Source organism: Petaurus breviceps, unplaced genomic scaffold (assembly GCF_028583685.1).
Source record: "Petaurus breviceps papuanus isolate PSGF00001 unplaced genomic scaffold, PetGlider_PUasm1.0 175, whole genome shotgun sequence".
Classification (NCBI taxonomy): Eukaryota; Metazoa; Chordata; class Mammalia; order Diprotodontia; family Petauridae; genus Petaurus; species Petaurus breviceps.
In genome coordinates this window covers 13,766,506-13,784,021 of record NW_027185764.1, presented here as the reverse complement: position 1 = coordinate 13,784,021, position 17,516 = coordinate 13,766,506, and the positions used below count along the sequence as shown (strand labels likewise).

The window sequence follows — 17,516 nt, the reverse complement described above, 5'->3', positions numbered from 1 at the left end:
CATAGCTAACATTTATGCAGCACTTACTGTGTGCCAGGCCTTTACAAATATTGTCCCAATTGCACCTCACAAAAAACCTGGTGCTTTTATTATCCTACTTTTGCAATGGAGGAAATTGAAGCAAATTGGTTAAGTGACTTGTCCAGGGTCACACAGCGAGTACGTGTTTGAGGCAGGATTTGAACTCAGGTCTCCCTGACTCCAGGTCCCCAGGTTCTACCTATTATACCACCAACTGCCGCATCTAGACTCTCATTCTGATCCTTCCTGTCAGTACTCACTTGGAGGTATCCCATTCCCTCAACTTTTCTCTACCAAATTGGCAGTTAGTTTAGTAGACTGACTTTCCCTAAGAGAGAAATCTGGTTTTTCTGGTCTTCCTTTCCCGACTAACATGCATTTGAAAAGGGCTCCAAACAAGAACTCTAAGAGAGGGAATTCTAGGCTCCGTAGTGGGCCTTGAGGCAATGGAATTTCGGTCCTAAATTCCATTGCCCACAGACCCTAAGCTTCTGAAGCACGAGGCACTGCTGCCACCTCATGGAGATACTGAGTCATAACCATTCGGGGAATGTCTAGAGCTGTCCTCTGTTGCAGTGATGAACGTCAGGACGCCCTGCTCTGGCTTTTCTCCTTTGTCATTTGGCTTCATTGAATTCACCAGAAGCTCATAGGATGCCATTACCACCTGGAGTACTTTCCCTGTCCTGGTCCACCCTGAAAAGCATGCCAACCAGTCCTCTGGCATCATTGCCAGGTCTTTGCCCCAAGCCTGTAGCTAAATCACTCCACATATTGTTAGAACATAGAATGTTAGAGCTGGGAGAGAAATCAGAAACCACGTTATCTAGCGCTGCTTTTTCATGTCACTGAGGAGGACACTGATACCCAGAGGAAGGGAAATGACTCTCCCAAGGCCTCATCACTACGGTAGCATTAATAGTTCAGAGGATCATGACTTAAGAGTTGGAAAGGACCTTTGAATTCATCTAATACAACCCTCTCATTTTATAGATTAGGTGACTTGCCCAAGATGACATGAGTATTAAATGAAATAGGCCAGATTTAAACCCAGGTTCTCTGATTCCAAAGCTATTACACTCTCTTTTGCACCGCACCATCTCTTTAAAAAATGGTCATGGGCATCCCAACTCTTCTATGGGATTGTAAATTCCTTGAGAATAAGGAATAAGCCTGGTATGGTAGATATAATCATGTAATAAAGAATAAGAAGGGGGAGGGAAAGCATTTCAATAAAACATGTGTTTATAATGCACTTATATGTTTGTTTACATATAGAATCTGACACATACTGTATGTAAAAGTGTTAGTGAAGTTTTAAGCTTGATAGTTTAAGCCTGCCCCAAGATGTTAAGAATGCCCCAAACAGCTCACTCTATATATTCTAGCCTATTCTAGGGGAGGAGAAGACTGTGTGATATTGTATCTCTTTTTATTTGTCCCATGACTCTCTTTTTTGAACTTCGAGGAGGTCCTTGCTCCCTATTTGTCCAAACTTAGCATTAATGATTTTTGAGACTTGTATTATTCCCTCTTGGCCTTAATCTCCCCACACTGGAGGTTGATTTTTTTTAAGTTGTCAGGATAAGAGCGGTGAACAATGGCTAGGCCAGTCTGGCTGGAACAAAGGACAGTGTTTTCCAATGTATGGACTCCTGGTAAGACCCCTGTGAGATCCAGATCATTTGATGACCAGGATAGGGACTGGACCTTTGCTCTCTTCTTCACATACCAGCCCCAATTTCTTTTTTTCTGGGCTGCTGAATATTCTCTGCTGTTTCCTAAAACCATACACAACAATTGTATCACAATCTGCATATATTTCTTAAGTTTCCACAATGCTTTGGGGACGGTACCATGGCAATTACTGTGAAGGGTGGCTGAGGTTGGTGCACAGGGCATTCATCCATGTGTATTATCTTACTTATCTGTACCACATCCTGGGGCAACTGCAGGCATTTCTCCTTTTTCCATTTGGAGTAATTCAGATTCAAGACTATATGATAAATAGATTTAGAGCTGGGAGGAGCCTCAGAGATCATCAGGGCCCCCCTCATTTTACCTATGAGAATGTGGAGGCACAGAAAGGCAACAGGGTACTGTGAGAGCCAATGCAGGCTCTGCCGGACTCCAAATCTAACATTCTTTGCTGATCGATCAGTCATCTCTGGAACTGGGAAAAGCCTGAAGGCCCTAAAATGTCTGCTTAAGCACTGAGTCAGAAACACGGGTAGAGCTAAATTGGATTTCACAGTCTAGCCCTTTTTTCCCAGGCTTTACTCATTTCTCGAATCTTTGTGAAAATGCAGGCCTAAAAGATTGGTCCCAGGCTGTCCTGTTCACTAATAAGCAAACATGTCTGCTCATTCTATCCATTATGTTTTGGGAAAACTAACTCAGCTTTCTCCAGTCATCTTCCATGCCATCAAGAAGAAGCAAGAGATCCCTGAAGACGTCAGGATGGCTAGGTGGTGCAGTGAATACAGCACCAGCCCTGGAGTCAGGAGGACCTGAGTTAAATTCGGCCTCAGACACTTAACCCTTATTAGCCTTGTGACCTTGGGCAAGTCAACTTAACCTCAATTGCCCCTCCAAAAAGGTAAAAAAAAAAATGAAAGGAGACAGCTTGTTTCTTTCACTTGTTTATTTTAAAACATTAAACCCAAGCTGAATAGAAACCACAGAAATTATATTGAAGAGATTTTGTTTTTAGTATTTGCCAAAAAAAAAAAAGAAAACAAAAAGAAACCAAGCAAAAAACCCAGTAAAAAATAGCTACAGTACATCCATGAAACTACCAAAGTTAAAAGGAAAAAAAAATACAAGAACAGGTTCAAGCCTCAGTTCAACCCTCACAATTTAAAAACATGTTGGGGCAAGTTTAGGGACTTGCAGGAGAAAAAAAAAATAGGAAATTGAGCATTTCCTTAAAAAAAATCATATATATTTATATATTATATATAACGCATATAAAGTGGTATGATATACAACCATTATGGTTAAAAACACAACAAAAACAAAATCAGTACAAAAGGCTCAAGGACAGGATGACCAGTCAAGTCCCACCAACACCCTCTTGTCAGAGAAGCTGTTCTCCATGGCCTTGACCTTGGGGCCTGGCCCTGAGGGGGTCCCTGGGAGCTGATTGGGGTCAAGGGAGGCATCCATTGATGGGGCTTGGGTTTGGAAGGAAAATGTTGTTTTGGAATTGCATAGTGAGATGGGTACAGAGGGCAGCCCTCAGGGATGTTTGTCAGTGCCCCCACCTCCCTGCCCTCTAAGTGAGAGGGAGCAGGAATGGCATCCTCGTTCTGCATCACATTTTATTTCCAGCAATCAATCTCTGCTTTTATGGCAAAGTCAGGAAGATCAGTTGCTGGGACCAATGGAGAATATGTCTTTCTATCAACTCCCTCATTCTAAGAACTTGATGGGAGCAAAACTAAATTGTTTGAGGGTGGAGGTCCTCCAGTGGCCTTGGGCAATTACTCAAGAAGGGTCAGTCTGGGGTCTAAGACATTCAACGACATCCCTCCACCCTGACTGCTGATAAGAGAGCCTTTGGAACAAGAAGTGAAATGTGAATTAGGGGATGGTGAGGACAGCTGGGTTGCTGGGAAACAAACTTTTCCTTGAGTTAGGCCACAATCTTTCTGAGTTAAGCTAGGGAACTAAGCCAGGATTCACTACAGGGAAAGTTGGAGTGGAAAGGCAGAGAATCCTCTGTCTGTTCTCAGCCTAGTGAGCTACTAGGGAAAGAGAAAGGACCAGAATAATCCCTACTCTTTTCCTCACTGGAAGAAATCTGGGCTTATAACTCCATTCAGAACCACTCCCATTTCTTTTCATATTCCCGGATTCCTGGGTACATCCTGCATATGTCTCAGTTAGGGACTGTCCCTTCCCTCATGCTGAGCCACTTGGAGGAACCTGTCAATTCATACCCCTTTATTCCCAAAGTTGGGATGGAGATAACCAAAACTCCCTCCCAGTCTCCATTCCTCCAGTCTTCTGAGGTTTCTAGGCATGAAATCAAATAAAAAAGACTTCACCTTACATGGAGAACTAGAACGCTTCCTCTCCTATTACGCCAGGATCAGTCGGAGACTATGGGTGCCTACTGTGAAGCAGGAGGGTCCATTACAGCCCAGTCCCTTCTGGTTGGGCAGGAGGAAAAGGAACAAAATCACAACGATTGAGAATATCAGAGTCATAACTGGAAATTTTTGTGTCTGGCATGGGGAAAGGGCACCTCAACCAGGAAGGGAGAATCCTGGGCTGGTGCTTTGGCACCCTCCAAATCTTAGAGCCCTGGGGAAAAGCCCTAGCTACCTTGTCTTTATCATGGCCCTGGAGCTAGTTGTCTTCACCCCACCGATCAATGGCCAAGGAATAAGATCCGTGGGACAGATGGAAGACACATTGACTTTTGGGATAAAGAAAACTTACGTTTAGAAATCAGTTTGGGGTCCGAGAGGGGCAAGGGATGCATTTGGGGGTGGGAAGGGGTTAAAAATAATTCAAACCAATCTAAAGTAGCAGCCCAAGGCACTTTGTCTGCCTAGGATGCTAGTTGGGTGTTGCAAAAGCCCCATTCCAAGTGCTGAGTTTTCGGTTTGAACCCCCCCTTTTTTTCTTTTCCATATAGGCAAGTAAAATTAACTAAGTTAAAAGATTACAGACAGGATACAAACACTACAGTTAAAGATTCCCAAGACAGCACGAGAAATTCACAGCCAAATCTGGAGTTTGATTTCTTTTAACGAGTACAATGCAGTCTTGAACACTGGACCCAGGAGTTCAACATGCTATTTACATTCACATTGTGGAGATGTCCATGTGCTTGGGAAAAAAAGTCCACAGGCCCCCATCCCTCCCTGAACTGGAGGGCTTTTTTTTCTTCTTTTTTTTTGCTTTTTTTGTGGGAGGTGGTTGGTCTGATCAGTGGTGGGGTTTTGTTTTTGCTCATAAGGATGCAATGGAAAAAGAACTGAACATACCAGACAAAGCTGATAGTTAATGTTTGTGCTTCTAAAAAAAAGACAGACAGACAGCCGAGGCTCAGTCACATCCATGTCCAGAATGCAGAGATAGAAGGGAAGAGAGGGCTAGAGATGTTTCACATGGAGGAAGTTCCTGATGGAGGCTTCCAAGATGTCCCAGTGCTTAAGGTTCAGGAGGTTGTCTGTGGTCCAGAAATGTGAGGCCAGCAGCTCACATGAGCGGTTTAAAAAAAAAAAAAAAGATCCAGATGGACCAATAGGAAATTGTTGCCTTGCTCCTAACTCCACTGCTAGGGATATTGGAAGGAGCTGCTGTGAGTGGAGTTGGGAGCCATCACAGCATCTCCTGGGGGCTGGGCACCTCACCAGATTTAGAAAACCACGGTAGCTTCCCTGAAGGAGTCTGAGGGCAGATGGGCAGCTGAGTCAAAGGCTCTCCCTTCCAGATACCCCCCAAGGTTCTCCATGGCACTGGAGGACCTCTAGCTGATTCTAGGCTGTACTGTTGTTGCCACAGCTGGCCATCTCCGAGCTTGGCATCCTTCGGAGTAGGCCTCTAGGACGAGGGGTGGTGGACCATGTCGTCACGGCACAAGTTGGTTTCTCCCATGAGGGATCCCCTGACACAGGCAGCAATTCTCTGCTAGCCTCTGAAGCACCACCTCCGTTTCCAGGGGCTTTATGCCAGCTGGCCTTATGCCGGGTGTTGAGGAGCTTAGGAGAGGGACTGCCCTACCTGCTTGCTTTCTGAATCATCAGGTGAGTGTGTATGTGTGTGTATGGAGGCGGGGAGGGGGCATATAGTCAGTCATAGCTCTCAGTGATGGGTATTTGGTAGGGCTTTGGCCACCTAAAACCTGGCTCCAGATGGGGCTCTTGTGAAAGTAAAAACCCTTCTACCCTTCCCAGGACAGGTCACACCAACCCCTTCATGCCCTATAAACTTCCTTGTTCTCAGAAATGGAGCTGTCATTGTGATCCTACCTTGCTGTTTTAGGCCTGGCAGGTCTCAGGACCCTGTTACACTTTTCTTAAAAATTATCGAGGACCCCCTCCAAAGAGCTTTTGCCAATATATCACTTATATCTATGAATTGTTACCATATTAGAAATGAAAACACTTCAGCATTATGAAAATAGTTTTTTCTTTGAGGACCCTGTGAAAGGGTCCCACCCCGTGGGTCCCCAGACCATACTTTGAGAATTGCTGTTCTAGTCTAACTCTTAAGGGCCCAGGGACCATTAATGAGGGGTACAGACAGAACAGGGGTAGGGAACATACAGAAAGGAGAGGCAAGATTATTTAAATGGCCCAGGGAGATGTAAGCATTGGTCATTTCCAGTAGAAATGGGAATATGGGTCCCTTCAACTGCTTGTCTTGGCTGCCTGCCACAGAAGGGACCATATTTTTCGTGGATGTTTCCTCTCTTCACCACACAAAGTTTTACTTAAAGGCTCCCTTCAGCCTATGATAGATGGACTCTGGTATGGCCCCCAGCCCTGACAGTCCAGTGCTTTGGATCTACTCTAGGCTCTTCAGGCCTAGATACCTTATATCTCTGGTAAACAGTTTGCCAACTAGGTAGGTGATATGAGGGAAAGGAGGTGGTACAGACGGAAGGAATATGGCAGCTCTCCCTAGCTTTCTGGCAAAAAAGGAGAAGGCAGGCAGACTTAGAACACACCACAAGTATTCTGCACACCAAGGCAGCAAGCACCTTATGGTAGAAGTCTCATCCCATTTCATAGATGGGGAGACTGAGACAGAGGTTCAGTGGTCAGCCCTCACTCATACTTAAAAGGGAAGGGGCTTGAGATGCCTGTTCAGCTCTTTCAGGTCTACACAGCAACTACAGAGAAACCATTCGAAAGGGCTGAAATGACTGGGATTGGCTGAAGGCAGACTCTGCTCATAGCATCTCTGGAACAAGAAACATCTTGGCTGCTTCTTCCTCTAGCGAACTTGGCTGAAGCAATTTTACCCCGTTAGTAGAAGGTCAAAATCTCCCCTTCATCCATGCATCTAGATTCATTGCTTTCTCCTTTCTGGAAAAGTCAGTGTGGGTAACACTTCTGGACGAGGAAGGGGTGGAGGTTGGAGGGGTGCTGGCCTGGCTGAACCATGTCTTCTGGGAGTAAGGGGCCTTGGATTCAGGCTACCATCAAAGCCACTGGTCCTGGCCCTGCTCTGCTCTGCCGTTCAGGCCCAGTGGTCTGAGGAGTCCAGGGACATGTGGGAAGTGAGGTCAGTGGTTAGAGCCAGGGAGAGCAGGAGGAGGGAGGAGACACAGATCTCCCATTCACAGCTGGCTCATGAGTCCTTGGCTTTCTATTTCTGATGTAAGCAAAACAGAGGCCTAAAGAAGCAAGGACCTGAATCCCAGCCTCCCAGAGACCTCTCTGGGAGAGCAATGCTTTTATTCCTGGGTTTTAAAAAAAAATGAAAAAAAGAAGGGAGCACGGAAATAGTCCAGCAGCAACCACTACACCCTAAGGATCTCTCATCTGGCCCACATCTCTGGAAAACCATTTGACTGTTCTGCCTAGAGATTACAAATGTGATTAGTGCAAAAAGAAAAAAAAAGCTGGCAAATATTTTGCTAGAGGCGATTTGGCACCAAGGGGTGGCCAGCTCCTGCTGACTCCTGGTAGGTTCTAGATAGCCACACTGGAGAGGACGCGGGGCAGAGGGGCAACCCAGGGTTAGGGGAAGGCCAAGGAAGTGAAGGGGCCCAAGCCTTTGGTTTGGCACCAGGCACCTGAAGCTCACCCTACTACAGACAAGGAATTTAAAGACCATTGTCTCAGGGGCTCCAGAGACAAAGGTGAGGACCAGGGAAGGAAAAAGAGAAGGCAGTGAGAGAATGACCTTGGCTTTGAAGGGCAGGGGAGGCAAAGGTTCTTACCACAACTCAAAATCCACCTCCCCACGGATGGAGACTAACTTTCAGGAATAAGGCCTCTAACAAGAAGCTAAAAGTGGTGAGTTGGGGGACATGGCTTGTGAGTGTGCGTGTGCGTGTGTGTGTGTGTGTGAGTGTGAGAGACAGGGAAACAGAGTGAGAAGGAGAGACAGAAACAGAGAAGGGGGGGGAGACAGAGAGAGACAGAAAAAGGAGAGACAGAAACAGGGAAGGGGGAGAGACATAGACAGAGAAAGAAGGAGAGACAGAAACAGAGAAGGGGGGAGAGACAGAGAAGTGGAGAGAGGGAGGGAGGGAGAGTCAGAGAGAGAGATTGAGAGAGAGACAGAGAAAGAAGGAGAGACAGAAACAGAGAAGGGGGAGAGACATAGACAGAGACAGAGACAGAGAAAGAAGGAGAGACAGAGACAGAGAGCCAGAGAAAGAAGGAGAGACAGAAATAGAGAAGGGGGGAGGGAGAGAGACAGAGAAGTGTAGAGAGGGAGGGAGGAAGGGAGGGAAGGAAGGAGGGAGGGAGGGAGAGAGAGAGAGAGAGAGAGAGAGAGAGAGATTGAGAGACAGTTTATATTTGATGGTAAAAGAATATGGAGTGAGCATCTCTCTGGGTCAGCATAAGGATACACATTTAGGTCAAAGTGAGGGTGTTTGGGTCAGCGTGGGTATGTGTACGTCTGGGTCAGTGCATGTATGCAGGTCACAAAAGGATGCATATGAGACTGTTTTCCTGACCAGGACAAGGACACCCTGGGTTCAAAGCCCTCATAACTTGAAGCTGGTCCAGAAGGAATGAGAGAAGCACCGTTAGGAATCACTCTAGAGCCCAGACCTCCAAAGCATCTTTTCCTTCTGCAGAAGAGACAGAGATGGATGAGGCAGAGGAAGAGGAGGAAGAGGAGTAGGAAACTGATCTGTTAATATTCCCATTTGGCTTATGGAAGAAGCACATGAATCCGGGCCCGTGGCCTGTGCAGCTCGTGTAGGCTGGAAGGTGAGTCCTTAGCTGCCCCAGGAGCCCCTGCCCTCTCACTGGGCTCATTCCCTGGTGGTCCTTGGCCTCTCAGGGTCCCAGTGGCCAGATGCTGGGAGCAGCAGAAGCGGGAGGTACAGCGCCAGCATCGGGAGGAGTGGAGGGAGGGAAGCAGAGTGGTTTGGCAAGGGAGCACAGGGGGGCAGGGGGGCAGTTGGCACATTTGCGATCGCTGTCTAATGCCCGCTGCTGGAGTCAGGGCGAGGTTGGTTGGTAGCGAGGTATTTGGCTCTCATGCTGGAGGTGTACTAGAAGAAGAAACAAAACAAAATTTAAAAATAAAGATCAGTGTCAAGGCAGCTTTGTTGGAAAGGGACGTGTGTCCAGAGCAAGCCCAGTTTCTGTCAACGTCATCAGCTCTGGGTTTCCAGAGGCCCAATTTCCCCTGATCTTTGTGCCTGGCTAAAGAACACAGCCTAACCAAGGGGCCAAAGCAATATGTCTGTCACCCTCCGTCACTCCTAGACTCCCCTTAGGGGCCAGTCCTCTGCCTTGGGGTCAGCCCCGAAGGAGGGCAATCAACATGACATGTTCTTGAATAAGTCACCTGCCAGCCCCCACAATGGAGACAATCTCCTTCCTGGCTTCAGTTCCTGAGTTCTGGGCCCAGAATGGGAGTTACGAGAATCAGGACAGTTTTTGATTGTTGTTGACTTTTCTGGTTTCAACCTGTAATTTCATTTCATTTGTATAGAAAACTAACAGGCAAAGAAACTCCCTCTACCAATGAAGGCTGGCATTTTCTCTGTGTCTTATCATCCTAGGGAACTGAGCACTGAGGAGGGTAGTGACTTGTCTAGGGTCATAGAGCCAGGAAATACCAGAGTTAGGACTTGAACTCCACTTTTCTCTATTCCAAGTTCAATTCTCTGTCCGCTAGGCATAACACTTCTCTAGAGGCAGGTTGCAATCTATAAGCCTGAAGGACAAAACAAGACCATAGTCTGTCCCCCAGATGAAAGACTGGGGCCCTGGTGCCATATGGCAGGGACCCACAAAGGCCACCCCACCCCACAAGCATCCTCTCTCTCCCCCTTCTCTCTTCCTCTCTTTCCCTCTCTCTCCCTCTCGTGCGTGCGTGCTCTCTCATGTCTCTCTTCTCCCCTTTCTCTCTTCTCTCTTCCTCTTTCTCTCTCTCATCTCTCTTCCCCTTCCTCTCTCCTACTGTCTCTCTTTTTACTTCTCTCTCTCTTTCCCCCTCTATGTCTCTTCTCTCTCTCCCCCACCTCCTTTTCTCTTTCTCTTTCTCCCTACCCAGGTGATGGAGTTGGCCAAGATGTAGGTAGAATTGGTCAGGGATACAACTGGCCCCCTAAAGCAGTAAGTCTGCCCAAGAGGAAGCAATGGCCTGGCATCTAGTACTGCTCTGGCCTCTAAACGGGGAGGGGGACATTCCCCTGCCATCTGGTATCAGGCAGCTTTTGCAGTCCTCCAGGGGAATGTGGTCTCAGGTTGGGGAACATCCAGAAATTCAGAATAAGCCATATTATAGAAAAATGCCAAAGGTAGAAGAGATCAACTCTCTCATCCACCTCCTTTTTCATTTTACAAAGAAAGAAACTGAGGTCAGAGATTTTAAGTGATTTGCCCACAGTCAAGCCCAGTAAATGGCCAATCTGGGTATAGACTCCCAAATTCTCTGCTTCCTAGATACAGTGATTCCATATCAGCTCCTTCAGATTTAGAAAGTAAGCAAGGTTTACTTTTCATGTTTCTTGAGACAGGTGAAATTATGCTAAAGCAGGAGTTTTTAACCTGGGGTTGGTGAAATTTTAAAATATTTGCCAATGGTATTTCAACATAATTGGTTTCCTTTGTCATTCTACACATTTTATTTAATACATTTAAAAACATTACTCTTAGAAGGGGTTCATAGGCTTCACTTGACTGCCAAACTGTGCATCTATGACACACAAAATAAGGTTAAAAACCCTGCTCTCAAGGGCAAAATTCAAATTTGAGTCTAGAATTGAGGTTGTCAAAAGAAGCCTTAGGTGCTCCTAGCATTTAAGGAGAGGAGAAAAGACTGCCACAGACAGACACTTGTAGTCAAAAGACTTGGATTCAAATCTCTGCTCTATTATCTACTACCTGTGGGATCTTAGGGCAAGTAACTTAATTGCTCTGGGCCTCAGTTTCCTCACCCATAAAAGGGGGTGTTGGATAAGATGAGCTGTGAGGTCCTTTCCAGCTCTAAATCTTAGTGCCCAGTGACATGGCCCTCAGAGCAGAGTACATAGGGAAGTCTGTAGGCAAAGGGATGCATACATTATTGCCCGAGGCACTCTTTGAGTGATCAGGCCCAATATACCAAAGAGTTAGCTTAGTTCATGGAAGAGAGGATTCTTCCATATCCTCTAGTCCTCCTGGGATTGATTGTTCCTAAAAAGATCTCATCAGAAAAAGAAAAGGGGAAAGGCTCTTCGGGGATACCTCCCCCCCAATCCACCGTGGAAATTTCTCTTAAGCAGGACACAACTGTCAGCTAGTGCCCCAAGAAGTCTCTCCTCCCACTGGCTTCCTATTCCAGTGTGGGCAATAGTCACATTGGTCCAGGGCTGTGATGACATTCTAATCCCTGGTAAAGTTTTCTGCAGCCTCTTCCTCTGTCACATACCCCAGCCTGTAGAGAAAGGTCAAGAAACAGAATTCTGGAGAAACCTCTTATAGATAAAGGGGTCAAACTCATTCACCTCCAGGCAGCCAGGGTCAAAGAGTCACCCATTCTTTTCTTGAGGCTCTCCAGGGTAAAGAGAATCCATAACCTCCTTTAGCTACCCCTATCCCAGCACTTTTTGGCCATGTGGAAAGGTCAGAGGATCCTAGTTCTCAAAGCAAAGCCAGCATCACCCAAGTGGGAGCAAGGTTTAGGAAATAACTACCAGCAAGGAGAAGGCAGCAGGACCATATTAGTAGTTGGTATTCTATGCAGGGACACTGGCCTTTTGTCAAGGCTTATGGAGAAGCGCCAAGTTAAAGAAGAGACTAGATACCAGAGGGGCTCCTGGAAAGAAAGCAAGAGACGAGATACTTGCTTGTAGACTATGGCCTGAGATGAAGAATTAAGGAGTAAATCTAAGGGTGCTTGAAACAACAAGGTCTGCTTCTTGAAGGTTGAAGGTAAAGTCGATGCTTCCATCTCCATTACTGGAAGATTTTTAAGAATAGGGAAGGAACTAAGGGACTGAGGTCAAGTATTTGAATTCTGCTGCAGTGAAGTAGGAGATTTGGTTGGATGAGCCTAAGGTCTCTTTCAGATGTAGTTTTCTCATGTTCTATTAAAATGGTGGGAAAAAGATTGAATCTCCCCAAGGCAGGAGACAAAGAGTCCTTCCTGGCGGCTACACAGACTGCTCCCAAGCAAGAGGCGGATGGATCCATGATGAGACATGGCAGATCTGGAAGGAAAGGAACCCAGGGCTGCATGTCTCCAGGAGGAAGAGTCTGGTCCTTGAGACAAAAACCAAACAAGAGCAGAAATCCTACCTGCCCTCTGTTAAGTCATTGTCAACCAGATGCATGGAAGATGGAGATTAACTCCCACAGAATTAGATGCAATGCATCCAAGACCCAGAGAACACCCTGAAACCTTCTGTGGTTCAGCAGCTTAAAGAATGGAGGCTGAATTTGATGTTCCCAACCATAAAGTCATGTGGCAAGAGTTGCTATGGGACTAGTAAACACGTGATGGATGGATGATGGACGGATGGATGGATGGATGGATGGATGGATGGATGGATGGATGGATGGATAGATGGACGAATGGATGCATGGATGGAAGTCCCAAGGATACAATCCAACTTCTTCAGCTGTAGACCCTACCCTAAGGAGATGAGGAAAAACCTATTCTCACCCAGCAGTAGGCTTTGAGGTAAAACCTACAACTAGTTTGCTTGGGGTAACTCAGGGATGGAAAGTTCTTTTTTTTTTTTTTTTTTTGCTTTTTGGAGGGCAGTTGGGGTTAAGTGACTTGCCCAAGATCACTTGGCCAGTTTTTGTGTTAAGTGTCTGAGGCTGGATTTGAACTCAGGTCCTCCTGACTCCAGGGCCAGTGCTCCAGGGCACTGTGCCACCTAGCTGCCCCTGGGATGGCAAGTTCTTGTAGGGTTATTCTGATCTCTGCTTTTTCCTTCTTCTTTTCTCCCTGAGTCTCCTTCAACTACATCTCTGCTGAATGGTGCAAAGGATGGAACCATGTGCATAAAAGGCCACTTTGTTACTTGTGAGCAGTTCTGGGTCAAAGGAAACCAGTAATAAATTCAGGGCCATCAAGTCATCTCCAGATGACCTTGCTTCAATTTGTCCCATTGGGGTGATGATGGGGGATAAGGTGAATGGGCATTCAAGTATTCTGGGAGGCAACCATAGAGATAGGAAGGTCAGTGGCTGGCACAGGGACCTTCTGTGGGTGTTTTGCATGACGCGTGGTCCGCAGGCTGCAATCCATGTAGGAATAGCGGCTCTAGACTGCAAGGGAGAATGTCCCATGGAAGTCTAGTCCTACGACCACCAGCTGCTACCCTGTCTGTGCGAACCTCTCAGGCTGAGGGCTATAACATGGACTTTAACATGAATCACGAACTGTAACATGAAGCCAAGGGCAAAGATGGTCTCTCTGCGTGCATAAAGGGAAGGAACCCCTTAGACAACTAGAAGCTTCCAAGTAGAACCGCCTTCACTGGTAATAAAGCAAATCCAATTATCTAATGCGTTCCTACCGTGAGTTTACAGCAACTTTCTGAAAGTGCTTTCCTAGTGATTTTTTTTCATTTTATTCTCATAAATATTCCCCAAGAAGAATCATCTCCATTTTACAGAAAAGGACACTGAGGCACAGGAAAGCTAAGTAATTAGCTCTAGGTCACATGAAGCAGAGACAGGACTCAACACAGGCCTCCCCACTCTTAGCCCAGCTTTTCTATTAGAACACAGCTGGTAGGAAAAGGTAGCTGCTTTCTCAAGTGAAGACAGACTAAGTCTATGTAAGACCAGTCTGTGGGTAGCATGCCCAATATACTAGGACTGGTGATAATACCCAGCCCTGCCCAGGCACTGCCAGGGCACCTGTGGGGGTAAGGAAGAAGCAAGAAGCACTCAGAGCAGATGGCATAGGGAGTGGTAAAGGGGAGGAAGAATGGAGCCAGGTCATTCCACAAAGCACCAGCAACAACATGCAGAGGGCAGGCCAGGCCTTGGCATTTCTGGCCATGCTCCACCTCCAGGTGCCCTGGAGCTGGGGGAGCCCCTGTCCTGGAGAGCCCCCTAACCCAGCAGAGCCCCCAAACCAAGATGCATCCCAAGCAGGCGACCATGGCATCCAGAGGGAAGTGAGAGCAGAGGAAGGAGAGAATTAGGGAAAGGGGCAATGGAGAAGGAGCAACTGAGACCTTCTGACGCACAGATGAGACAGACAGTGACTTAGTATGGCACTGACACCAAGCCCACCCCGGCCGCAGGAGGAAGGCCTGCCTATCTCCCAGTGGCTGCCCTTTTCTGGGTGCGCGCTCTCTCTCTCTCCTCCCACTCCCCCAGCTTGTGCTTGGCTCAGTTTGTCTGGGATCACACTGGCTGATTACACTGAATGATCAGAGCTATAGTGCCTGGAACAGTCCCTTTCTTTCCCTGGGTACCAGAAACAAAGGGAGTTTGTGTGGTAAAAGAGGCCAGAGTCATGAACTGGGAGCCTGAGGGTGAGGTGAGACAGAATTTATAGGGAGGTTGGATTCATGGGGTTTCATAGGGTTTGGGGAGATCAACTTGAAAATATTTCTCTTATTTATTTTTTTGGGGGTGGGGAGCAATTGGGGTTAAGTGACTTGCTCAGGGTCACATAGCTAATAAGTGTCTGAGGCTGGATTTGAAGTCAGGTCTTCCTGACTCCAGGGCCAGTACTCTATTTACTATGCCACCTAGCTGCCCCCAAAGCATTTCCCTTAGGAATTCTTTTGGTTTTTAATTCTTGGGATGGTCAGAACTCATCACAACTACTTAAAAATTTCTTGTTTCTCTTATAGCTTCTTTGAATGAAGTCTGTGCTATATGCTGTTCAAAGTAATAATAATAATAATAGTAATAATAATAGCTAGCATTTAAATAATACTTTAAAGGTTGACACCTTGGTTCTCTCTCTTTTTTTGGGGGGGAGGGGGAAGGTGAGGCAATCAGGGTTACTTGCCCAAGGTAACACAGCTACTAAATGTGCCAAGTGTCTGAGGCTGGATTTGAACTCAGGTCCTGCTGATTCCAGGACTGGTGCTCTATTTACTGAGACGCCTAGCTGCCCCAACACCTCGATTCTCACAAGAACTTTATAAAGTAGGTGCTATTATCCTCATTTTATAGATAAGGTAACTGAGGTCGAGAAAGGATAAATGACTCGACCAAGGTCACACAACTAAATATGTATTTGAAACAGGATTTGAATTCAGATCTTGATTCCAGCTCCAACACATGCCACCTGGCTGCCTAAAGGTATCATAATTTCTAAGAGCACATGATGTTAGAGATTTCTGTTTTAGGATTATAGACACAGAAAAGCGCTCTCCTTTTTGCAGCATCTGGGACAAAGCTCAGGAACTTCTGAGAGCTTGAATAAAGCACTTTCTCCCACTGTGTCTTCATCTGGTATTGGGGGAGACTCCCTTTGGCCCCTCTAATGGATTTAGGAAGATTCCAAGACTTCTGTAAGAGAAATGAGGGCCAGAGTAGGAAGGGAATAAGTAGTAATCTTGGGTTGGGGTAGGAGGTTCCTACCACTTTTATTTTTTATTTGTTTTAATTTTTTTAATTTTTTGCCTTTTTTTTGGAAGGGGGAGGCAAGGGCAATTGGGGTTAAGTGACTTGTCCAAGGTCACATAGCTAGTAAGTGTTAAGTGTCTGAGGCTGGATTTGAACTCATGTCCTCCTGACTTCAGGACTGGTTCTCTATTCACTGTGCCACCTGGCCACCCTGGTTCCTACTGCTTTTAAAAAGAGGAATGCCTCCGGTGCCTAAGACACTACTAACTAGCTCCTCAGAGGGCTGGAGAGTGTGGAGTGCCTCACAGAGGGTGTGTGGAGAGCCTTACAGAGTCAGACACTGTGCGAGCCAGGGAAGCGCTTCTGTGACAAGCAGTGAAGGGTTAGAGACAGCTATAACTGGCCAACACTGCAAGTCAGGGCTTGACTTAATGTTTTGCTAGTGGTTTAAAGTTGAGAAAGCGTTAGTGTGTGTGTGTGTGTGTGTGTGTGTGTGTGTGTGTGTGTGTGTTGCTGTTGTGGTACTGTTGTTTTTTTGGAGAACGGGTTCTTAAACATCTATCAGCACACCACTTGATGTGGGTCAAGCATATATCAATCCAGCACGGGGGCCACCTGGGGTGATGGGGCCAGGAAAGAAATCAGGTTTTATCTTATCCCTAAAGATGACAACTGGCAGATCCTCAGGGGAAAGGGGCCTTTCCTCTCACAGTGAGGACAGTAGCAGCAGTTCACGAGCTCCGGGCACGGCATGAGTGGAGGGAGGGGGCATGCCTAGGTGCCCTGCCAGCCAAGTGGCTCACGGGCAGCTGGGGCCTGGGAGCCAGAGGTGGCTGCTGCCTCCTTTGCCAATCATTGGCTGAGTTTTGCAATGGGCTTTGGCCCTGGTGGGAAGGGTGTGGAGGAGGAAGGTGCAAGGATGGAAGTAAAGGCTTTGGCTAGAAAGGGGAGAAGGAAGAGGAAGAGGAGGGGGAGGAGGAGAGTGCAGGGATGGAAGGAAGAGGTGGAGCAAGAAGGACCTTATTTCAGTACCTGTTCCATTTGAGGGCGCTGCTGTTACCAGTACGTCCTTGAACTGTCCGAGGGCTTAAGCTGCCAGCTCATATGGCTACTATTGTCCAAGGCAGCCAGATATAGCTGTGATGTCGCAGGAGAGAGAGAAAAAAGAGAGGGCAGCCTCAACCGGCATGAAAAACACAGAGCAAGCAAGATGGGTCCGTGATGGGCAGAAGGGCGCAGACCCCCTGCAGGAATGGGGAGGCGGGGAGGACAGAAGGAACAAGGGAAGGAGGACAGGACTGATGGGGGCATAGGGGAAAGAGGAGAGAGCAGGAGAAGACAACCAGAACAGACTCATCCATCATCCAGCGCATCACCGCAGTATGGCCCCAAAGGGCAGTGACTTCTTTCCGTCTCTCCTTTTCCCCTCCGGCAGTAGAGGCTGCTGACCATGCCACACTGACCATGCTGTAGGCGCTTGGGCTTGCCTCTGATTATCTCCTCTCCTCTCTGCCTAGCAGATCTTACCAAGCCTTCAAAAGACCCAACTCAACATTACCCTTCTCCATGAAGGCCTCTGACTATTCGACCTGCCTACCTGCCTACCTAGCACTGGGAGGTCTCATAGGATCTGCACCACTCACTTTGCCCTTTCATCATATACTGTCTTATATTGTGATTTAACTGTTCCATCTTTTCCCAGATGGATTATAAACTCCTAATGGGAAGGCCCCATCACATACTTACTTCTGTTATACCTTACAGTCGGGCACGTGGTGGATACTCAGGGCATGTCTGTTGAAT

At 46.9% G+C, this 17,516-nt stretch overlaps 1 protein-coding gene across 2 annotated transcripts in view; it reads right to left on the bottom strand.

The window, feature by feature from the left end:
- Positions 1 to 2,647: 2,647 nt before the first annotated feature.
- The window catches only part of TTYH3 (tweety family member 3), a 201,569-nt gene continuing 186,700 nt past the window's right edge, over positions 2,648 to 17,516 (bottom strand). The window contains exon 14 of one of the 2 annotated variants that reach the window (XM_069084785.1): positions 2,648 to 9,223. In XM_069084785.1, the coding sequence (XP_068940886.1) occupies positions 9,152 to 9,223 (72 nt within the window). In that variant the 3' untranslated portion in view covers positions 2,648 to 9,151. The other variant, XM_069084784.1, reaches the window with a different exon arrangement.